Here is a 23,004-nt window from a genome sequence, read left to right on the forward strand (position 1 = left end):
GGCCGGGGTCTCCGTCCCGAGCGCGCTCGGCGCCGCCGCCGTCGCCGCCGCCCAAGTTGGCGGAGCGGGACCCACAGCCCCGCGGCTCCGCCAGTTTTGCCGGGACGCGCCGCCCCCGCGGGGCTCCGGCAACTTTCTCCGGGCGCCCGGGGCGGGCCGGGGAAGTGCGGGGGGGGGGGGGGCGCCGCGCCGTCCCGCCCCGACCCGACCGCCAGGGTCCCCCTGGATGTGCCGCTTCTCGCCCGGACCGAGCCGCAGCTGCAGCCGGGGCGAGGGGGAGCGCGGAGCCGCGGGACCTGCCGCCCCGCCCGGGGCCGCTCGGAGCCGTTCGGAGGTAGGAGCCGTCGGGCGAATCGGGGCCGCTGGCAGGGGCTCGGGGCGCCCGCGGGCCTCCGCTCCCCGGAGGAGCCGGGATGGCGCCGGACCCTCCGCCGGGCCGCGCCGGGGCCGTCCCGCTCCCGCGTCCCGTCGGCGCCCGGGGGGGGGACCTCGACCGGGGCTCCTAGCGCGGGGCCCGGCGGGGCGCGGGCCGGCAGCGCGGTCGGACCGCGCGGGGCGGCCGGGACCGTCCCGGGGCTGCCGGGGCGAGTGCGCTCAGGGGGACCGGCAGCGCGAGGCGGGCAGAGCGCTCCGGCCCCGCCGCGCTCCGCGTCACGTACACTCGTGCTCACACCCACTCCCACGCCCTCACGCTCCCGCCGCGCTTCGCGCGCCGGGTGGGTGGGCTGCTCCGGCCGCGCCGCTGCTGTGCCCGCCCGCTGAAGCCCCTCGCAGCCCGAGGAGGGGAGGGGAGCGCGGGGCTGGAGCAGGGTGCTCCAGGCTCCCGCGCAGGCGGCCGTGGCTCCGGGCAGCTCCGCTGCTGCGCGGCTGGGACGTGTTGGACCGGGAGCAGCGGCCGGGTGGAAGTTACTGCCCTGGCCTGAGTGACGCAGCAGCCGCGGGATTGTCCCCGCGTGCACACGAACGGTGGGCAGTGCGATCCGCGCTGCCGGTGCAAGCTCCTGGCCCATCCTGAGCCCTTTCACCCTGGGCCAATCGTGGTGTACGTGGGGCCCTGCCAGCCGCCTCGTGGGCCTCTGCACCCAGCTGCTTTGGTGGGGCACAGAGGTGGCTGGCCCAGCCTGCACGCCCTGTAGCTGGAGCAGATGGCTGTATCCCCACCAACAGTACCCACTGTTCCCAGGGCAGGCCTCTGAAGGGAGGAGGGTTTGGCGCTGGGACAATGGGTCCCCCTGCTCCCCCTGACAGCCTGCCAGGCCACGCAGGCAAGCGTCTGGCAGGAGGGAGGCGCAGGGAGATTCTGCACACCCCAAGGAGCCTCTCGGAAACCGCGGCGAAATGCCCAGGTACTGGCACACCTCAGCTTCCCAGCCCTCATCCCTCGGGCCCTGGGGCTGCACTTCTTCCCTCCCTATGCGGGCTGTAGCAGAGGCTGCCACAGAAGTGTCCGATGCCTGGGAAACCTAGACTCACAGAACAGCCCGGATTGGAAGGGACCTTGAAAGGTCACCTGGTCCAACCATTTGTAGGAAGGGGAGCCTAGATGAGTTTATCAAGCCTCTCTGGTTTTGGGGGGAGGGCAGAGCTGCTTTTTCACATCACTTGTGGAGCACCTTGAGTCCTTGCCTGCGCCAGTTCTGAGTGTCCGTCAGTCCTCCTGCACGCTTGCGCAAGGACTGCTGCTGGCTTTAGCACTCAGAGAGCCGGGACTGGGGGCAGGTGGGTTGGGTGAGGGAGCTCAGCCTTGAGTCCCCCTACAGCTGAGACCAGGCTTGACCTCTCTGGCAGATGGCTCCAAGTGCCTCCTGTGCCCCACTGGATGCTGACCAGGACCATTGGGTTCAGCTGTTAGCTCTGCATCGCTCCCTGGCTGGCATGAGGAGTCTGGGGCCGGTGGACCAGGCTGGCCAGGGCCAGGCATGGCACAGAGGAGCAGGAGGGAACTGGCACTGCCAGTGTGAGAGGCCCCTGGGCAGGGTATTGTGAGATGTGGTCAGCCGAGCTTGCAGCTGAGCATGAGCTAACTGAGCCTGTGCGGGCACAGGCCACCCTTTTTGGGGTCTGACCAGAACTGCCTGTGAGGCATCCCCAAACTGCACCAAGCCCTCAGTGAGCCAAGAGTGCAGGAAGGCTAAAGGCAGAGGAAGCTTCTCTTTGGAGAATGTGTCCTCTCTGTGTCATGGTGCCCTGGGCCAGGCCTTGCGCATGCATGTGAAGTCCAGATGGTCCCTAACCAGAATGGGGGGCACTCAGCACTGCAGTGACAGCCTGAGGGCTGCACCTCTCCTACAAGGATGGAGAGGCAGGCAGCTGATTCTGAGTAGGGCTGAATGTCTGTGGCATTTGCAACGCTGTGTTTGGGGTCTGGGAAACTGGTAGATACTCCAACCACAGCTAGGGTCCTGCGCCTAGCCCTGGAAGGGATGCGGGGGCCCAGCAGATGCTGCTGGGTACCCAGATACTGAGTTTGTCCCCACTCTGCTCTGTTGGCTATGTGTGGCAAACCTGAGCTGATGGATGCCGTATCCTGAGTGTTGGGCGTTGGGTTTTGGTGCAGGGGCGGGTTGGGGGGAAGGGACGAGGAAGCAGCTGGATGAAGTTTCTCCTTCAGAAATTCAGACCTAGGAAAACTTCCCAGTGTGGCTAGGTCTGCTGTGTCCAGTTGAGGCAGAAGCTGCCTTTGTGGGAGGCGGGATGACAAAGGCACTACTGTCGCCTCCATGCTGTTGTGGGTGTTTGAAGCTGGTTGACCGATGCACGTTGTCTCTGCATAGCGTGAGCTGGGTGGTTCCACACTTTCCCTTGAGCCTTTCCCCAGCACAGTGAAGGTTACTCTTACTCAGCAAGGGTCTTCAAGGGCAAGGGGGTCTTCTGGAAATTGAGACCCCAGAGCAGATCCACACCAAAACTCCCTGTGCCTGGTAGGACCCCCAAATTCCCCAACTACCATGGATCCCAGCACCTCTGAGGAGACTGGCATGTACTGACCTGCGCCCACCAGTGCATACCCTCCTGCATCTGCCAGCCCAGCTGCCACTGTGTGCATGCATGAGCTCCCAGTAATGCTTGTGAGTGGACTTGTGAGGCGCTCCGGGCATCTGCTTGTAGCCAAGTCACTGGTAGCTTGGGGGGCGGGGTCCTCATCTCCCCCATGTTCCAGGGTCTTTTCTATCAGAAAAACAAATGCAAAATCAGGAGCAGGTTGAGAGCTGAAGATCGCCAGGCCCCTGTGGCTGGTCTGATGGGAGGTGGTGGAACAAACTCAGTACTGCATTCCCCTCGCAGTGCTGGAGCTGGCTGAGCTGCGACAATCTCCCTGGAGCAGGGAAGTTTCCATCCGGGGGAGTGAGTCAGCGCAGACACCTTGTGACGCGTGCTGTCATGTCAGGGCAGCCTGAGGAAAGGCGGATGTTGAGCCTGGGCTTGGAGGGGGATTTGCGGCTCACTGTCCAGAATGTGTGAAGGCTGGGTGGGCGGATGGGCTGGAAGACATGAAGGCCCTTCTTCAGTGCAACCAGGGCGTGCTGTTAGTGATATACCGCAGCTCAGGACTGCAGCTGCGGTGCTAGAGAGGTTGGCCAGCCCATAGTCCCTGGGGAATACCATTCTCCCCACCGCTCCAACATGCTGTACGAGTGTGCGCACCCTTACACATCCATGCACCTGCGCATGCATGCACCCTCATGTGCATGCATGTATGCATGTTCACAGGTGCCCAGACATAGGCACACCTATACACGCGCATACCCGTGTGTGACATGGCTTTCACAAAAGGATATTTGTGGCGGTGTCTTTCCTTCCTTCTACAGGCCACTGGGCCTGTTCTTGTCCATCTGTCCTGACATACTAGAAAGAGGGAAACCTTGTGTGTCTGGTAGTTGGTCAGAAGGGAGAGCAATCGTCCTACACCCAGAGCGTCCCCCAGGAGCATGTATGTGCATGCACACCTATGGACATGTATACAGAGGAGCCTGTTTGCGTGTGTATGTACGTACCTGTATGCATATTTGCACAATTATCTGCCTGGTTGGTGTCTTGCATGTGTGGTACTGGAGTCTCTCTGTCTGTGTGCTTCAGTTTCTCTTGATATCTTCTCCTGATGTTTAGCAATCCCAGTGATGTGATAAATAAAAATGGTCCATTGGGTGGGTCCTTGGTGAGACCGAGGGGATTCTTCTACAGAAACCCTCACGGGAACACAAGAAGTGTACCCATCCCAATCCTTATGGTACATCAAACCCCTTCAGAAGCTGCAGAATAACAAGGTGAACAGCTGATAAAATAGCTGCCTCAGAGTGGGAACAAGCAGCAAAAACAGAGTCGGGTTTCAGCTCTGCTGCATCCGGGTCTGAGACTGGGGTGGGGGGGGATGTTTCCAGATGTGGTGCAACCCCACTGTCAAACTCCCACCCCTGATCTAGGGGGAAGCAAAGCCCTGGCTGGTGCCCCCCATAGTGGCAGAGAACATGGGTCTAAGTGATGGGGTTGCTGTGCGCATGAACAGAGCAGGTCTCAAGTCAAGGAACGGGAAAGCAGGCATCTGTGCCACCCACCTCCACCACTGGCAGATCCTTCGGGAGAGACAAATGCATCCCAGCAGGCAAGGGATCACTGGGGACTTTTGGGAACAGCCTGAGGGCACCCCTACCACCAACTCTCAGCAGACAGAGGGGGTCGTCTGCCCCAAAGGAGGAGCAATTTATGCTTCTCAGATCCCCAAGTGCTGTGCTTACCTTGCTCCATGCTCAGCACATCAAGAGACAGGCAGTTCCACAGATTAAAAGGGATTGCTCTTGTGTATCTAATCCTTTAATGACTGCTGAAGTCCCTGCCAGGTCCTGCACATCCTCCTGTTCCCATCTTCTGAAGAACCCTGCAGGATGGAGCTGTTGGGGTGGGAACAGGTTCAGCGGGAACTACCCTGACTGCTGTGGGAGGACAGATGACACTGCAGCCCACTGCCTGCCATGTCCTACCTTCTCTCCCTCAGGATGGCAGGACTTCCTGCATTGCAGCCCCTGTTCTGGGGGTGTCCCTCCATGCCCAACACACAAGCGTGCTGGGTTGGGGATGATGCCTTGATGCCATGGGCAGGAGCACTGCCTGGCAGGGGCTCCCACAGCCGTGACTCAGAGCTGGGCTTTTATGGGTCCCACATGTTCAATTTTGCTGTTTCCCTCCAGCACTGGGAAGGAAGGGGGAAGCATAAAAATTCCTTATAGCAGCTGCTGCCATGTGTGCACCCCCTCTTACCCTCACCCCAAAACCTTGCCCCCACCCAGACTCTAGCCAATGATGAAGGTAGGGGCTAGGGAAGTGGCTTTATGTGAGCAATTTGCAGGGGTAGTGTGTGCTGGGGGCCAAAGCAAACAACATGGGAGCCCGTGACAATTGCCTGCCTGCTCTGGGACCACCTATCAAGCACCACCAGTCCTGCCCGGCTTGCCACGGCTTCCTGAGTGGCTCAGCTTGTGGTTGAGGGCCGCCGGTCCCTGCTTTACAGGGGGAAGAGTCGCAGGGAGCATGGAGCTGTGAGCTCCCACCATGCAGCCCTCCTCCATGGGCTGTCTCTGCCCTGGGATACACTGGAGACCGGGCAGCCAGGGCTGCACCCCAGGCTGGCCTGCCTTCCCCTCTTCCCAAAGCACACGTGTCTTAGCATGTGTTAACGTGTCTAGAGGCATGTCAGTGCATGGTCATGAGTGGGTGTGGATGCGTGTGGGAGCAAGGGGCTGGATTGTTTTGCCCCCTGCCGAGATGTGGTGTATGGGTGGTGGTGTACTGTGGCTTGCATAAGGCTGTGCTGCTAGAGGGGTGGGTGGGCTGGGGAGGGACCTCTGGTCCTTACTGGAAGTGGTGTGAAGGGCTGAGAAGAATTTTGGCATGGGGTGGGGAATGAGGATGCGTTATGATTTCTGAAGGTGGCAGCTGGGGCTGGAGAAGGGAGGGAGGGAGAACTGAGTGGAGGATGTCCTGAATCTGTCCTGGCATGGATTTTTCTGCCCCTTTCCCTCCACACGTGTAAACTTCCCCCAAAGCTGGTTCTTCTCTGCCTCATCTTTACTGGGCAAGGGACCACCTTGGAACAAGCTTGGCAGCTCACACCAGCATGGGATCATGACCCTGAACTGTCCCCTTTCAGACCCCCTGAACCTGAAGCAATGTGCTTTGTGGCAGCTGCAGTCCTGGGCAGATTAGCTGCCCCATGCAGAGGAGCTTGGGCTCGCCCTAAAGGCCTGGCCTAACAGTGGGGTCAGATGCATAGCAAGGCAGCTGGGCGGGAGGTCTGCACATCAGTTCTGCTGGAGGCAGAGATGAGAAAGCATGCGGAGTCAGGGGAAGCAGTTCCCCAGCGCAGGCTGGCCTGGGCCCAACTTGGTCCCAGGGCAGGGAATAGGGGCTTCTTCCAGGGGCGAATTTCACCGTCTTTGCCTCACCATCAGTGGCCTTTTCCCACCCCCAGTGGGTGCCAGCTGTGGCGCCTGGGAAGGCTGTACAGCATGGAGGAGACATCATAGCTGGGGAGCAGTGTGTTGACACTGCCAGACCTGCCCTGCCCTGGGAGGCAGCTAGGATGTGTCCCCTTGATCCTGGACTGTCGCTGGCATGAGGGATTGTTGGCTCCCCGGCAGCTCTCTTCCAGCCTTGCTACTTGCGCCTATATGCTGCAGCTCAGCCTGGCCCTCTGCCGCGTTCCTGTTCTGTGTCTGCAGAACTGCTCCGGCTGCGGCTCTGTCTGAACTGCCGCCCCAGTGCGGGAAGGCAGATCTTAAGCCAGATCAATATTTTTCCTAAGGCCCTGTAGGGTTAAACCAATTGGGCACGTGGCTGATGCTGGGTCACAAGACGGCTGAGGTGAGGGCGGCAGGGCTCTGTGCCTGTGGCGGGCTCAGGGGTTTGCCTACCCCAGGGCTAGAGCCCACCTCCCCTGAGGGGGTGAAAAGGATATGCAGTCGTGGCCTTCTGGAGCATCCCCCCACCCTAGCCCCTGCTGCACTGCTGGACCCTGCTCTCTGCCTCTTCACTCTGCTCTGGCTCTCCCTTGCTCCCTCAGTGGGTTAGGGTTTGGGGTGGCTGGGCCTGCAAACATATAGTGGCTTCCCCTTAGCTACTCTTTTAGCTCCCCACGTGTACATGTAGACATGCACATATGCACATTCCACACAGATGTAGACATGCACAAGCACATGTGCGAGCATGCAGGCAAACACATACATCTGTGAATATATACACACAAGCACCCCCCGAAAACCTACTCAGACATAAGCACAAATCCCTCTCCCAACTCATGCAAACACATATGGCCAAACTTGTGCATTCACACACACGCTTACAGAAACACAGATGCCCCCACGCATGCACACACAGAGCCCTCCCCCAGGCCCCCCACGCTGGGGCTGTGCTGGGCGGGTTGATGGATTGTGCCACACACAGCTCAGCGCTGCTGGTCTATCGGCTGGGATCTCGGCTGCAAGGGCTAATCCAGCCCTGACATCACATTCCTCCACAGTGGGACTCCGGGGCGGTTAACCCTGCCGGGGCTGGGCCCGGGGCAGGACATTATGGGGACAATGCCGAGGTGCAGACAGGGACCCCCCCCCCACCCCTATGTGCTGGGCTGGATAGCAGCCACCCTGCTGCAGCATGCGGCACCCGCTGCTGCGGGCTGGCTGGCCCTGGGGGCCTGTCAGAGCTGGTCAGGAGCAGGGAGCGTTCCTGGTGCGAGGTGGGAGCTGGGGTGGGGGTCTGCCCTGTTGCAGGGTGTGGTGGGGTGCAGCCTGCCTCCTCCTTCTGCAGCCAGGTCTCCTAAGGGCATGCGATTCCTCTTTCAGTGCCTACATCTGTGTCTCTCCCTCCTTCCCACCATCACTGCTCCACCACCCATCAGCGTAGGCATCCCGACTGTCATCCTGCCGTACAAGCTCGCTGCATCTCCCTTCCCTCTCTGCCTTTTGTGCCTTCTCCTCTGCCTCCTTCCCTTTCCCCCCCGCCCCGTTCCCCAGTGTCCTCAGGAAACTGGAGCCAGATGACAGATTTTAGATGTGTTTGCAGGAAATAAAAGGCAAGGAGCTGGGGGGGGGGGAGGGGGATGGCCAGTCCTGACCCCCTCCTGTGCGGCGTTTCAGCGTCTGGAGCCAGCCCTGCTTCAACTGCTCCTGCCGCTGGCTGCGCTCCTTATTTTCTTGGCAGAGAGGAGGAGGAATGTGTTTCAGTTTGAGTTTCTTGGCAGGAGGAGACCGAGGGAAGATTCCCCTCAATCCCGGCTGCGCCTGGCTCTCAAATTTATGCCCATAGGCTGCGACTTGGGTGGGCCGCGGCGGTGTGCGGCAGGCGGGGGAGGCGAGCGCGGTGGTGGGGGAGCCGCGGGCCAGTTCCCATTGGCTCCCTGCAGCCCTGGCCCCTTCCAGCTTCCCCTGCTCAGGGGGCCACCGGGGTCCGGGGAGCCCCTGCGGACCCCATGGGCTAGGGAAAGCATCCTGCAGCTGAGACCTGTGGGCCCTGGGCACTTTCTGCCTTTTGTAGCCACCCCCCCCCCCGCCCCCCCCCCCGCTGGTGCTCAGCAGGGGGAACGTGAGGGATGGGAGAGAGCCGCGGCACTGCCCTCATGCCTGCCTGGCACCCACCTGTCTCCAGGCTGCCCCAGTGGGGAGACCCAGCCCTTGGCAGGCTGGGTCTGCTTGTCGAACTCCTCTGCTCTGCCTGGACCCAGGGAGGAGAGGCTGTCTTGGCACAGTGGGAGCCTGACTCTTCTGCTGCACCTGGGTGGCTGGGGACTCAGGGTGGTGGGGACCAGAGCCCCACCAAGCTGCCCCCAGTCCTGCATGGTGGCTGCTAGAGGGGGCGCAGAGGGGATACCGCCCCAGGCAGGGAGATGGTGTGCAAGGCTGGGGAGTCACGAGGTGGGGGTAATGTGCCTTCTGCTGCGTGCCTGTGCGTTCCCCATGTGTGGTGGTATGCTCTGCATGCGTGTGTGCTCTCTGCCCACGTGTGCTCCATGCATGTTTATGTAAACCTGGGCACATGCATGTGTTATGTGCATGTGTGCTATGCATGCACATGCAGCTTTGCATGTGTTCCATTGGACATAACGTGTTCTCTGGTGTGCGTAAGTGCGCCCGTGCGCTGCATATTACATAGGTGCTGTGTGTATGCACGTGGAGTTTGCGGGGTGATCACTCAGCAGGTGTGTGTACATGTGCTCTGTGAATGTGTGTGTGCGTGTATATGTGTGCAGGGATGTTGCAGGTGGCAGGCAAGGCAGGGGCTGGTGTAGCTGTGCATAGCAAGGTGAACAGGGCCAACATTTGGCAAGGTAGAGGTGACATCACAAAGGCTATGGGTGAATTAACCCTTTTCCTGGAAGCGGTAGGTGCTCCACAGATGGTGCCCCATCTGCTTGGAACTCAGGGCAGCAGAGCAGCAAGTCCCCAGTCCAGGTTGGGGTGGGCAGCTGTAGGCTGATGGAAGCCAGCTGGGCCCAGGGCAGAGCCTGTCATCCTATTGCCGCTGCAGCAGGTGGGTGCGCCTGTCTGGGCAGGCACAGCCCCACTCCCCTTTGGGCTGGGGTGGCCACATACGGTCACTGCACTGCATGGTAGCAACCTGCCTGCTCCCATATAGAGCAGGCAGCTGGTGGGCTAAGACTGTGGTTCTGGGGCGGCCTGGGGGAGCTCAGGTGATGATTCTCGGGAGGGAGAGACAGGGGGCTTTGGCTTTGCCGAATTCCAACACCCCCCATCATCTCCCAGCTGCACATGTGCCTCTCCAGATATGTGCAAATGTATGTTCACGCATCCATGTGTGTGTCTGCGTACATGTGACTAGCTGTGTGCACAAGGGGCTGGGGGGAGTGTGCTGTGGTTGACTCCACAACTAGACAAACTTTTGTGAGGGACTTGCAAACCCTCTCTTTGTTAGGTGTTGTGGCTGGGGTAGGGGGCAGATGGAAGGCTTCCCCTGGAGCTAATTCCCAATCTTTGCTGCAAGGCCCTGGTCCAGCAGGCAGGTAAGAGGCCCCTCCCCTGCCCTCTGCGCCCCCCCCCCCCCCCCCATTTCTTACTCTCTCTTTCCCTTGCCTTCCCCCAGCGCCACCACCTTCCTGGGTACCTCCCTCCCCCTTTGCCTGCCCTGCTGCCCCCCCCTCCATTCTTCCTGGCTGACACTCTCACAAAGCCCCGAGACAGGCTTTCAAAGGGGCAACTCATGCGGAAGAATTGCTGCCCCCCTCCCCCCCCCCCCCCGTGCTCCAAATGCAACCCAGCACTTTCCCAGCAGGGTGAGGGGCTCCCTCTCCCCCAGACCCCTTGTTTGGGGCGATTCCCTTAGTCTCTCAAAAGGGGAGGCTGAGGGGGGGCATGAGGCCTTGTTCCCAGTGCCATCCACATGTGCCCCTCCCTTACCCTGTGGATGTTTCTCCTTCCAGAGCGTCTGTCCTTCCTGTAAGCCCCCACAGGTCTTGTGACAGGACAGTGACCATGGGTGAGGATGGAGCTGTGGGCCAGGACCTGGGTGCAGAGGCCGAAGGCACAGCCACTGTTGGAGATCTGACCATGGGCAGGGCCAGGCGGAGCAGCAGGTGGAAATGAGACCCAGGCACAGGGCAGGAACCTGCAGGCACGGATGGGATAGTGGGCTGGGCTGGGCCCTGTGGGCAGGGGTGCGATCTGTGTGTGGGACAGGGCAGGGTTTTGACCTGCAGGCAGGGTGGGGACCCATGGGCAAGACAGGGCTGGGTGGGACCTGCAGATGCTGCAAGGACCCATGAAGAGGGCAGAGCAGGGTGCCAGCTTGCGTCCTTTGACCAAGGATGGTTCTAACCCTCTGTGCGTTGGTTTCCCCTCTTGGCAGTTAGGGCTTGCAATTTTTACATCTCTGTGTGTGCTTGAGTGTGGATGTTTGTGTGGGTGTCTGGGTGCACATGTATGTATTTCATTCCTCCTGCAACAAACGCTGCAGTGGGCTTGGGACTCTTGCTGGGACAGGACTCTCTTAGTACAGTGCCAAGCACGAGGGCACCTTTCTAAGTCAGTATCCGGGGATGCTTGTGATGGGTGACCACAGGGTGCCCTGCAGCAGTGTCACCGCTTGTGCTAAGCTATCAGAGGTGGCCTTGAACTGGGCAATGGTCTGATCCGTGCCGCGGTCCTTGTGCTTAGGGTGTGTTAACTCCCCCGTGCTGGTGCCACGAGGGGCCTGGGGGCCTGCCAGGCACTGCGGGCATGGGGACAGACATACTTGCTTTGGAGGGGGTGGCGGACGGCCTCCATGTTTGGCCAGGTGGCTGTGGTGACACAGAGCTGCCATGGCTTGTACCTCCTGCCTCCACCCAGCTCGCCAGAGGCATGCAGTTTTCCGCACGGTTTATGTCTCTGCAGTGTCAGCAAGGGAGGAGAGGGATGTGGGGGGGGCGGCACCCTGGCCCCGCAGACATCTCCCCTTGCACCAGCCCATTCTCCCTTCCAGGTACATACAGGCCTGCGCCCCAGGTGAGGAACGGCCCCCAGCTCCAGGGAGAAAGTGGGAGCCCTTAGGGCAGGGGGGGCCATCCCGATGGCAAGGGAGCACCAGGATGTGTACGTGTGGGAGGGGGCAAGGGAAAATGCCAGGGGCCACCCCGGCAGGGTGGGGGTCCCTGAAGTTTTTGGGTACGTGGAGACGTTCATTGGTGGTTGCCGCCGAGGCGGATGCCCTCTAGCCCAGTTCCTCCGCGTAGGACCCTCACGTCTGCGCCCGCGAATGGGGGGGACGACAAGGTTTCCCCCTTTGTCACCTGCGCTTCCCGCCTTGGCAGGTGCCCTCGGGACTCCCCTTTGCCGTGGGCTCGGGGCAGAGGTCTGTGAGGGTTGTGGGCCCTGGGCGGGTGTGTGCGGGGCCGGGGCGGGAGGTTTCGGGCCGTGGGCAGGGCGGGGGTGGACGTGGGGTGTGGGGGGGGGCGCGGGGCGGGGGCCCTGGGAGAACCTTCGTGCCCGGGGGGCTCCGGCCGCGGCGGGGGGCGGCCCGGGCGGGCCCGCGGCTCCGCTGCGGCGCCCCCTGGCGGGCGCGGGACAGAGCGCCGGCCGCCGGCGGGCGCGGGGTCCCGGGGGGCGCGGGGCTGGCGGGCAGGGACGCCGGCCCACCCCTGTCATCCTCAGGCCCCGACCGGCTCCAGCCCCTCGGCGAGGACCAGATGCGCTCCTGAGCCCGGCCAGGCCACGCAACGACATGTTCAACCCCGTCAGTCCCCCAGCCACCGGCTATGCTGAGCGCTGCTGCCTGCGCCCACCCCATGGACCAGCCCCGGCGGCTCCGGGGCCACAAGGTCGGTCGTAGTCCCTTCGTCCTGGCCAGTGCCTCGGCCCGAGCAGTGCCTGGCGCGGGCGCGAGGGGCACCCGACTTCAGATGTAGTCCTTGGGTTCAGGGATGCTCTGGGGATTTCCTCTCCCCGTTGTGCCACCCACCCTAATAGTCTTCCCGTCTTTCTCCTTCCCTCTGCTAGGACTTGATTTCCCCTTATGCCATCAGTCAAACCTCACAAGTAGTCACCGTGGTTATGGCTTGGTGGCAGGAACCGAGCACCCAGGTGGTGGTGATGGTAAGTCTCCAGTCTTGGGAGGGCATGGGGTAGGTAGGGGTTCAGGCATCTCCTGGGGATTGTGTTGGTTCTGTCAGGAGTGCACGTGTGTGCGCTGAGGGGGTTGGGCAGTGCCGGGGACAGTGATGCCTGTGATGAGGGAGGGGACTGCTGGGGCTTCAGGTATCTTCCCTGGCACAGTGATGCTGGTGTGAACAGGAGGATTTGTGTTGGCTGTGGCCAAGGGGATCAGGCACTTTTCTTGGGATGATATCAGCCGCAGCAGGGAGTACGTGTGTGTCAAGAGGTTCAGGTACCCCATGGGAACATTGATGGCCATGGTAGGGAGGAGGGACACTTTCCAGCCTTGCCATAGCCCAAAGCCAGCAACAAGCATAAATTGGGAGAGGAGTGGCTGGAGAGCAGCCCTGCAGAAAGGGATGTAGGGGTGGTGGTTGGGAGCAGGCTCAAAAGGAGCCAGCAGTGTGCCTTGGGAGCCAAGAAGGCAAGCCGTATCCTGGGGCGCATCAAACACAGCATAACCAGCCGGTGAAAAAAGGTGATTATCCCTCTGTATTCAGCATTGGTGCAGCCTCACCTTGAGTACTGTGTCCAGTTCTGGGCCCCACCATTTAAGAAGGATGTTAAGGTACTCGAATGCGTCCAGAGGAGGGCAGCAAAGCTGGTGAAAGGGCTGGAAGGCATGTCCTATGAGGAGCAGCTAAGGACTTTGGGTATGTCTAGTTCGGAGAAAAGGAGGTTGAGGGGTGATCTCACTGCTCTCTACAGCTTCCTGAGGAGGGGAAGTAGAGGGAGGTGCTGATCTCTTCTCCCTGGTATCCAGTGATAGGATGCATGGGAATGGTTCAAGACTGTGCCAGAGGGCGTTTAGACTGGGCACGAGGAAGCATTTCTTTACTGAGAGGGTGGTCAAGTACTGGAACAGGCTTCCTAGAGAGGTGGTCGATGCCCCAATCTTGTCAGTATTTAAGAGGCATTGGGACAACACCCTTAACAACATGCTTCAACTTTTGATCAGCCCTGAATTGGTCAGGCAGTAGGACTAGATGATCATTGTAGGTCCCTTCCAACTGAAATATTCTATTCTGTTCTATTCTATTCTATTCTATTCTATTCTATTCTATTCTATTCTATTCTATTCTATTCTAAATCAGAAGCTAACTGGCACACTCAAGGTACTCTTCCAGGCTCCAAAGCACCAGGCTTGTGTCCTTGGGGGTTTCTTCAGCCTCCTGGGACCCATGCTGAGAGGAGTGCCCCCCACTCTCTGCTGCCATCCCAGGCTCACGGTTCTCAACGCCCCGTGGTGCAGGCAAACTGGGCAAGAAGCGGGCACTGTCCATCTCACCCCTGTCAGACTCTAGCATTGACCTGCAGACGGTAATCCGCACCTCACCCAACTCCCTCGTTGCGTTCATCAACTCCCGCTGCGCCTCTGCCAGTGGCTCCTACGGCCACCTCTCCATCAGCACCATCAGGTGGGCACCAGATTTCAGCCCCACTGGCATGCATGGAGCCTGTCAGTCTGGGAGCCTGAATGCCGATTCCCAACTTGGGGAGTGCCTGGTATGAGGGCTAGGGAAGGCGGGAGCAGAGTGGGATGGTGGGTTAGGGAAGGAGTGGCTGGGTGTTCAGAAACCTGGGATCTGTGGCTCAGAAGACCTAAACTTCTGTCCTCTGATGATGTCATCTGCTCATCTGTCTTGCTCTTTGCAGTCCGTCGCTGGGGTACCAGAGTCCACCAGGCCAGCAGAAGGGCCAAGGCCACCCGTACAGCCACCCCCCGCCCCCCGCCCCATGTAGCTCCCATGAACACCTGTCCACCCGGCCAGGGCTCCTGCACCATGCCCCAACTCGTGGGACCCTCAAACACTGCCAGGTAAGGGGGCCTTGCATACGTGTAAGTGGTGCATTGCATATAAGCAGTGGTCCAGTGGGCATCTTAGTGCTGTCTGCTTTCCACTTTCCCCCCTGCCCCGGTAGCAGCTAAAGTTGGAGTGGAGCCTCAGCAGCCCTCTGACTCTCAAATACCCAGAGGAGAGATCCGAGGGTGACATCTCCAGTCCAGCTTCCACAGGCACCCAGGTACTCCCCCGGCCTTGAGATGCCCCACTTCCCCAGGGCTCTATGCTCCTCCCTGGCACCGCTCCCAGTAACAGGAAGCATGAAGGGTCGTACCTGGGAGTGCTCATCTGGCTGTGCTCCCCCAGGACCCCTTGCTGGGGATGCTTGATGTTCGGGAAGATCTGGAGAAGGAGGATGGGAAACCTGAGTCTGAGACTGTGTATGAAACCAATTGCTACTGGGATGGCTGTGCCAAGGAGTTCGATACGCAGGAGCAGCTGGTGCATGTGAGTTAGGTCCTGCCTGGGTACACCCAGTCCCAGAACCTGCCCTCCGGTTGCTGGCGGAGATCCCCCTGTGTCAACCCATGACTCTTACTCTATGACTGTCCTATAGTGAGCCACTCCCCTCCCCCTGACCCCATCCTGAGAACTTACCGTACAGGTGCACAATGTTGAAGTTGCCCCTAGGAGGGGAGGAACATGTATCCTCTACTTGTAGGCAAGTTCTTTGTGACCCTCCCATACCATGTCCCTAGAGCGAACACCCAGTCTGGCCTTCCTTACCCCTGGAGGAGCTCTCCTGAACCACTCGTACATCCAGACTTCCTCCTTTGCTCTTTGTCTCACTCCAGACGCTCCAGCTCTCCTATATCCCCTTGACCATGCCTCAGACCCCCTATGTCTTCTCTTGGTCCTCCCAAAATAGACCCCAGCCATCTCCTGTATCCCCTGCCGCCTCTAGAGACCATCTGACCACTGTTATTTTCCCCTAACCTCTGATGTTTCCACCTTACATCCCAGTCCCTCTATGTCCATTTCTCCCATGATACTTTCTTAAGACACTTGTATCTCCCTGACCTTTGGTGCCCTCCAGTGATGCCCCTCTCTCCTCAGCACATCAACAATGAGCATATCCATGGGGAGAAAAAGGAGTTTGTGTGCCACTGGGCAGCATGTTCCCGGGAGCAGAGGCCCTTCAAGGCTCAGTACATGCTGGTGGTGCACATGCGACGTCACACAGGCGAGAAACCTCACAAATGCACGGTGAGCTGGCACGAGCCTTTGTAAAGCCTTAGCTAAGCTGTGGTGCCTTGCACCAGGCAGAGCTCAGGGCATTGAGGGGGACGTGTGGTGGGAAAATGAGGTGGGACAGGCAGGCTGGTCAGGAGCATGGTAGTACATGATAGAGTGGGGTTCGCGTGTGGCAGGCCAGAGCCCCTGTGATCAATGGCATGGCAGAGATGCGCATGAGGTAAAGAGGTATGTAGCAGGCTGGGTGCAGCGCAGCCACGTGGCCAGCGCGTAGTGAGGTGGCGTGACATAAGCCAGAAGGGTAAAGGGCGGTGCAGTGGTGCGAGGACATGCACCTGAAGGAGGGCGGGTGCGTTGTGCGTTGGCTGGGAGGTGTGATACATGTCCGTGGCAGATGTGCTGTGGGTATGTAGTATGGGGGTGATGTGGTACAGGGTCTGTTGAAGGCGTGTGGCATGTTTCACCCTGCTTGCCTGCACAGTTCGAGGGCTGTAACAAAGCCTACTCACGCTTGGAGAACCTCAAGACACATCTGCGCTCACACACGGGTGAAAAACCATATGTGTGTGAACACGAGGGTTGCAACAAGGCCTTCTCCAATGCTTCTGACCGGGCCAAGCATCAAAACCGCACACACTCCAATGAGGTACAGACCCATCTGGGGCTCTTCGCATCCCTTTTGGCTCCCTGTATGCCTCCCGATTAGTCCCATACCCTGAGAAGTCCCTGCATCCCTGTTTTTTTTTCTGTGTGCCCCAACTCCCTCCTTGCCTGCTCTAATAAAGCACGGCCCCTTGCTCCCTTCCTTGGTCACCTGCATTCCCACCAGTGTCCCTTTACCTCCTGCCCCACTCCTGTGGAGCACCGTCCTTACGTTCTTCCTCGCCTGCAAGGGGACTCAGCCTCTTTGATCCCTTCCCACCCTGAGTTCCCCAAGTTCTCGGGCCTACTCAAGAGGGAGGGGAGGGGAATTTATTTCATGCCCAGCTGGTACTTTGTTGGGAGGGGTCTCTAGTTGGAGCTAATGCCCTCCCTCCACTGTGCCTACCTTTTTTCCCCGACAGAAGCCCTATGTGTGCAAGATTCCAGGCTGCACCAAGCGCTACACAGACCCCAGTTCCCTGCGCAAACACGTGAAGACGGTGCACGGCCCTGATGCCCATGTCACCAAGAAGCACCGAGGGGATGTGGTGCCAGGCCGTGCGCTGCCCACCCCCAGTGGCCCCCCAGACATGAAGCAAGAGAAAGACACAAATGGCCTCATTGAGGCCCGGAAGGATGACAGCAAACTCTTAGTGCCTGACTTGGCCTTGGTAAGGAGCTGGGGGTGTGTTGACGGAGGGAGGCCTGGCCAGGCCTGTCGAGGAGTCATTTTGCATGGTAGGGGATTCATCTCCACACCTGGCTGGTTGCATTAAGTGTGTAGTGGATATCTGACGCCCTTTTCCTTGGTTAATGTTTTGGGTACCCCCTAGAAGCCACAGCCCAGCCCAGGCGGGCAGTCATCGTGCAGCAGCGACCACTCCCCACTCGGCAGCACCACCAATAATGACAGTGGTGTGGAGATGGCAGGCAACGCGGGTGGGAGCTACGAGGATCTGTCCACACTGGAGGATGTGGTGCCCGGTGAGCCCATGGGTACCTCTGGGCTCATGGCCCTCCACAAACTAGAAAATCTTCGCATTGACAAACTGAAGCAGATGAGGAAGCCGTCAGCTACCAAGGGCCTGAATTTGCCAGCCATCCCTGGAGCCGGTGAGACTGTGGTTCCCTCCCACCCGGATGCAGGGCCAGTCCTATAGGCACTGTGTCAAGAGAGGTCTGGTTTGCAGCCGGAGAAGTTTCCACACCTTCCTTTTCCTGGTGGTGGACCCCCACATCTGGGCTGCACCCCATCTTTGCACTCAATGATCTTAAAGGTCTTTTCCAACCTAAGTGATTCTAAATGATCTTCTGCCCCCTCTTTGTTGCCACCACTTGAATCTGCTTCCTGTCCTAGCAGGCACTAACCACTGGAGAGGCCACATCCTGGTTTCTCCTCTGACCACCGGTGCTATGCTGTGTCCTGAATGCCCTGGTGTAACTCCTCCTTTTCTTTCCTCAGGCTTGCCTGGGGAGGTGCCTGGGATCTCCGTGCTGCCGTCAGCTGCCTCGCACCGGCGCATCGTGGAGCTGTCGGCAGCAGAGGTGGGTATGCCGCTGAACGAGCGCCGGAGCAGCGCCACCAGTACTGTAAGCTCAGCCTACACCGTGAGCCGGCGCTCATCCCTGGTGTCCCCGTACCTGGCTGGGCCATGTCTGGGTGGCGAGGCAGGGGCAATGCCCAGTGGGGCAGGCCTGGCAGACGGCTATGACCCCATCTCTCCGGACGAGTCACGACGCTCCAGTGATGCCAGCCACTGTGGAGGGCTGCCAGGTGTGGGCAGCCTTACCCCAGCCCAGCGCTACCGTCTCAAGGCCAAATATGCTGCAGCAACTGGTGGCCCACCCCCAACCCCACTGCCCAACATGGAGCGGGTGGGCATGGGTGGCCACAACAGCTTACCTGGGGACTGCCTTGGGCCAGCCGAACCGCGCTTCCTTGCAAACGGTTTGCTGCGAAGGCACAGTTCCAATGACTACCCTGGCTACGCAGGCAGTGTTCCTCCTCACCTGGTACCTCGGAATGGTGTGCGGCGGGCCAGCGACCCCGCCCGGACTGCAGCCAACCCTCATGCTGTGCCCAAAGTGCATCGTTTTCAGAGCATGGGTAACGTGAATGTGCCAGGAGTGGGCAGAACTGCTCTGCAGCCCTTGGGTGGTTCTGATGCCAACCTTCAGCGCCATGTCTTTTCCCCATGCCCACCCAGCATCAGTGAAAATGTCTTCCTGGAGAGTGTGAGCATAGAGGGCCCTGGCCCAGGCATGGAGTCTGGCTTGCTAGAGATGGAACAGTACTTGAACTACCCTGAGGAGAGCTTCCCATGCCAGGGGACAGGTGTGGAGCTCCAGCGTGAAGGCCTCTACGGCAGCACTCGCCGGACCATGGGGGGTATGCAGCTGAACCCAGGAGGGCATGGGGACATGGAGGAGGGGTTGCTTCCATCTGAGTTCTCCTTCCCTCAGTGCCAGATGAACCAGCACTTCACGAATATGCATGCTGGCAACGGGACCATACCAGCTCCTTGGGATGAACCTCCCCAAGGCAATCTGAAAATGAGTTCTGTGCAGTCAAGCGTCAGTGCCTCTGCTGCTGCCATGTCTGGGCCACACTGTCACCATCAAAGTACTGAGTACCCACTACCCAGTTCTTGTGGGCAGCAGCCCAAACTTGTGAGCACATGCCAGGACAGTGGGTTTTCTGGGGGGCACCGGCTTAACCGCCTACAGATCAAATCTGAGCAGCGTTACCCAGCACCTGCCCCAGCACTTGCTCCCTGCCAGAATACCAAGCTTGCTGGGCCCATGCAGCCTCCTGCATCATTTGGCCAAGCCATGAATGTAGGGCCTGGTGGTTACCAGGCCGAGGAACAGGCACCTGTCAGTTACATGGGCATGTCGAGCCTGGGCGCTAGAAGAGCCCAGACCCCCACCATGCAGACCAAAGAAGTGATGGTCCGTAGCTATGTGCAGGCTCAGCAGGCTCTGATGTGGGGAGACCAACTAACCTCCAAGGGAGGGGAGGCTGGCATGGGGCTGGGCAGTGAACCTGGGCAGTGCCAAGCCATGCAAGCACCGCTGTACCTCAGCCCCAAGTACTCTAGTTACCAAGCCAAACCAGATCACCTCCAGGGTCTGGCAGAGACCCAACACCTCCTAAATGCCCCATGCTTCAACCCAGAGATGGTGCCACACCCACCCGGTGGCCCTAAACCACCTGGTCACCAAAACAGTCTGAACTATGCAGGCAACCTGGCTCAGCCAAGTCATTCCTATGAGGGAGTGGAAGCCAGCTCCCGGCGTATACTTCGCTTGCCCCCTGCCCGCCCCACACCTGAGGGTCCCGGGAATGCCCTGCTGTATTACCCAGGCCAGGGCACACATGTGCGCAAAGGTGGGCATAAGCTACTGGGCCAAATGGCAGCAAGCTGTGGGGGTCCCGGGCATTATGGTGGGGGCTTGGAAGGACTCAAAGGCAGCTCATATTACTACCTGGATTCAGAGGAGCAGGTGGCCAACAGCCTGGACTCCCTGGACCTGGAGAATACGCACCTTGACTTTGCTGCCATTGTGGAAGATCCAGAGGCACCTGCACTGCTGCCTGGGCCCGCAGCCCCTGCTGGTAGCGTCCTGCTTCCTGCATCTGGCGGTGCCAACATGGCTGTGGGTGACATGAGTTCCATGTTGAGCACTCTGGCTGGGGAGAGCCATTTCCTCAACTCCCTGTCCTAACTAGGAGGTACCAGCCATCAGGTGGGCATGTCTGCAACTGCGGGCGGGCAAAACACATTTGGGCAGAGGCGTGAAATGCCTTCTCACATGCAGATTTATGCCTGGTGTGGGAAGGGGGTGAAGAGGGGAGAAACACCCTTGGAATCCCCTCTTCACCAGTCTGTGAGTGTCAGGCTCTTTCAGAGGAGGGACATTGCTGGGTCCCAGACGAAGCCGCAACCCTGATCAGGCGCTTCAGGTCACGTCTTGCCAGGAGGGAACTGGTTTTACTGAGCCCTTCCATTCCAGTGCCTGGAACCTTTCCCTGCCTCCCTGGCCCTCTGGACAAGGTGGCCCTGTGCAGTCTTAGTATCGAAACCAAAGAGCACCACTCTCCCCAACCTGTGGGCAGGCCCCATCCCTATGTTCCCACTGCGCTCCCCCTTCCCCCTGCCTTAAATCCCAGTCTTTGTCAGGACTGCGATCACTCCTTGCTTGGCAAGCCCATACCCCCCCCCCCCCTCAATTTTGCTTGAGGAGGGAGAAGGGGGAGGCAGTTCTCCACCACGGGGGGGAGGGGCGTGGGGTGCCTGGCACTGCCTGTGTTGCTCTGTACATAGTGTGCCTATGTGTATGTCTTTCTTATGGGTGTTACCCCAGCCTTTCTTTTGTTTGAAAGAAACAGCAGTGCCTCCCCTCCCCATTAAACCCTTTCTCAGGGGAGTGTGAACTGTGTGCTTTTTTTTTTCCCCTGCACATGGGCTCCAAGCTAGACCCCCTGTGCCAGGTGCTGTACGGCCCCCCGCCCTCTCCCTCTTTCTCTTGGTCCATCTCGGACCAAGAGCTACTTGTGCCTGGCCCTGCAGAAGCACACCCCACACCCCCACGCCCCCTTTGGATTGGGGATCCAGCCATAGCACATGCTGCACAGGTCAACCACATACTGATTCCCACTGCAGGGGTTTTGGGGGGGGGGGGGGGGGGGGGAGGAAAGGGCGGTGCTGCCTGTGTTGCAGACCTGGCAGCATCGAACAAAAGCACTGGCAGAAGCACAGTGAGACCCACGTACACTTGGAGGTGTAGTCTCAAGGTATGGCTCTGTGCCTTTGGGTCTACGCCTGGATCTGAGGCTTTTTCTTCAGGCCATCTTGGCATGTCTGGAGGCTACTCTGGGCCCTTATGCATTGGGGCACCACCTTGGCACTTCTAGGGCTGCTCTGAGTGCTGGGGACTCTTTGTAGGGTCCCCAGGACTGTCTAGGTGTGTTTGGAGTTGCTCTGGAGCTTTTCTGGGGTCTCTGGGTGGCCTTTTGCTTGCTCTGAGCTGCTACGTGTTCTCCAGTGTTCTGAGAGCTGCCTTGCTGCTTCTGCCAGCTGGCTGGGATTCCCAAGGGCCCTAAGGGCACACTCAGTGTCTTCAGGGCAGCAGTGGGCATTTCAAACCTGTAAATCGGGTGGTTTAGGCCATCCTGGTGTCTCTGGAGATGCTCCAGGGCTCTTTCTAGGCTGTTAGTACATCACTGGGGCTGTTCTGCAGGTCTCTGAGTGGACGTCTTTGTGCTGCTTGAGGTGTGCTGGGGCATTCCCAGTTATTCCAAGGCTCCTGCAGATTCTCTGGGCTTTTCCAGGACCTCCAAGTCATGCTCAAGAGCATCTTTCCTGGGCCTGTTCTCAGACCGACTGGGGTCCTTTCAGGGTCTGAAGGTGTCCTGCCAAAGTCCTGGGGGCTTTCCCGGCCTTTCCAGGTGATGCAGGGTCTCTACGGCTGGGGTGGGTCCCCAGGGGCCGTGGGCCTTTCCCTTCCCTTCCCCAGGGCCCCGAGGCCCGTGCTGCCCTGCGAGGGTGCACCTCAGACCCGTGGGGAGCGTTCAAGGTCTCCAGGGCTTGCTCCCGCTCCTCCTCCGTGGCCTGCGGGTCTGTTTTCCGGGCGGTTACGGGGTGCCCGCGCTCCTTCTCAGGCCTGCGGCGGGAACAGTCTTTTCCACGGCGGCGGCTCGGCGTCAGCCCCTAGCGAGCGGACGCGCACGCGACGGCAAGTGGGCGGGGAAGCCCCGCCCCCGGGGGCCGCTCCCGTCCGCTGCTCGCCGCGCCCACAGCCCGGAGCCGATTGCCGTCCTCCGCAGCGCTCCCCGCCGGCGCGGCCTCCCGGGCGTCTGCTGCTGGGAAGGGGCTGGCGCCCGCTCCGCCGCCGCTTTGCGCTGCCCTGCCGGCATCGCTAGGGCTCGGCTGTGCGTTGATGGGGGGCGGGGGTAAAGCACTGAAGAAGCAGAGAAAAGCCGCCTCTGACACCCGGTGCAGAGCTAGTCCCGGCGGCCGCGGCGGTGCGGGGCGAAACGTACCGTAGCGGTGCCGGGTTTCCGTGGTGAGAGAGGCGATGTGGCTTAGCTGTGCCAGCGGGGGAAGCCGCAGCCCGAGGGAAGAGAGGTGCCGTCGTGCCCGGGCCCGGACGTGGGGGCTCTGCTGGGGGCAAGCAGAGGTCTATAACCCTGAAGAGGGACGCAGGAGGCAGGTCTTATTTATGAGCAGTGATAAGCGACCCTTTTCCTTACCTTCTTGGGAAGGGGATAAGAAAATTTTCACTGGTTGCTCTAGGCTTATTGTTCTTGGGAAGGGACAAAATACAGGATTCTCTCAGCTGGAATTGTAATCATAAAAAGAAGACGACAAAAGAGAAGCCAAGTTCATAAGAAAAGCTGTGTTTGTGCTCATCGTCTGATGTGTGTCGATGGAGGTGTCCAGGCACACAGGAAAAGGCACGTGGGGATGGAGGGAGCTGGGGCAGCGTGCCGTGCTCCCGCCCAGATCTCTTCCTAGTGGTGCCCTGTTTTTTCCTTCCTGCTTCCTTCACTGGGTCTGTCCTCAATAAAGAGCACGTCTTGTGCTGAGGACTGAGTGAGGCTCAGCAGGGGAGAGCAAGCGCCATCTGCAGGCTCGGTGGGGCTGAACAAGTCTAGCGCTTGGTGACATGGGCAGTGGGGTTCTGGA

The 23,004-nt window shown here is 59.9% G+C and overlaps 1 protein-coding gene across 2 annotated transcripts; it reads left to right on the top strand.

Moving 5' to 3' along the window:
• On the top strand, nt 1-20,741 carry GLI1 (GLI family zinc finger 1). 2 transcript variants are annotated; one of them, XM_030037842.1, is made up of 12 exons: nt 1-334; nt 12,132-12,298; nt 12,477-12,572; nt 13,855-14,050; nt 14,289-14,451; nt 14,559-14,657; nt 14,783-14,923; nt 15,533-15,682; nt 16,152-16,316; nt 16,735-16,983; nt 17,146-17,425; nt 17,775-20,741. In XM_030037842.1, the coding sequence occupies exons 2-12, from the start codon at nt 12,202-12,204 to the stop codon at nt 20,039-20,041; spliced, it is 3,903 nt and encodes a 1,300-aa protein (XP_029893702.1). In that variant the 5' UTR covers nt 1-334; nt 12,132-12,201; the 3' UTR covers nt 20,042-20,741. The 2 variants fall into 2 exon arrangements, with proteins under 2 accessions (XP_029893702.1, XP_029893701.1); XM_030037841.2 differs by having other exon boundaries at nt 2-334; nt 14,556-14,657.
• Nucleotides 20,742-23,004: the final 2,263 nt, after the last annotated feature.

This window comes from Aquila chrysaetos, chromosome 15 (genome assembly GCF_900496995.4).
Source record: "Aquila chrysaetos chrysaetos chromosome 15, bAquChr1.4, whole genome shotgun sequence".
NCBI classification, from domain to species: domain Eukaryota; kingdom Metazoa; phylum Chordata; class Aves; order Accipitriformes; family Accipitridae; genus Aquila; species Aquila chrysaetos.

What these genes read in the sequence shown, in the direction of transcription:
- GLI1 (XM_030037841.2), top strand. Translation starts at nt 12,202, where the DNA reads ATGTTCAACCCCGTCAGTCCCCCAGCCACCGGCTATGCTGAGCGCTGC. An exon ending in GGCGGCTCCGGGGCCACAAG is followed by an intron (nt 12,299 to 12,476) that starts GTCGGTCGTAGT and finishes TCCCTCTGCTAG; the next exon opens with GACTTGATTTCCCCTTATGC. An exon ending in GGACCCTCAAACACTGCCAG is followed by an intron (nt 14,452 to 14,555) that starts GTAAGGGGGCCT and finishes CTGCCCCGGTAG; the next exon opens with CAGCTAAAGTTGGAGTGGAG.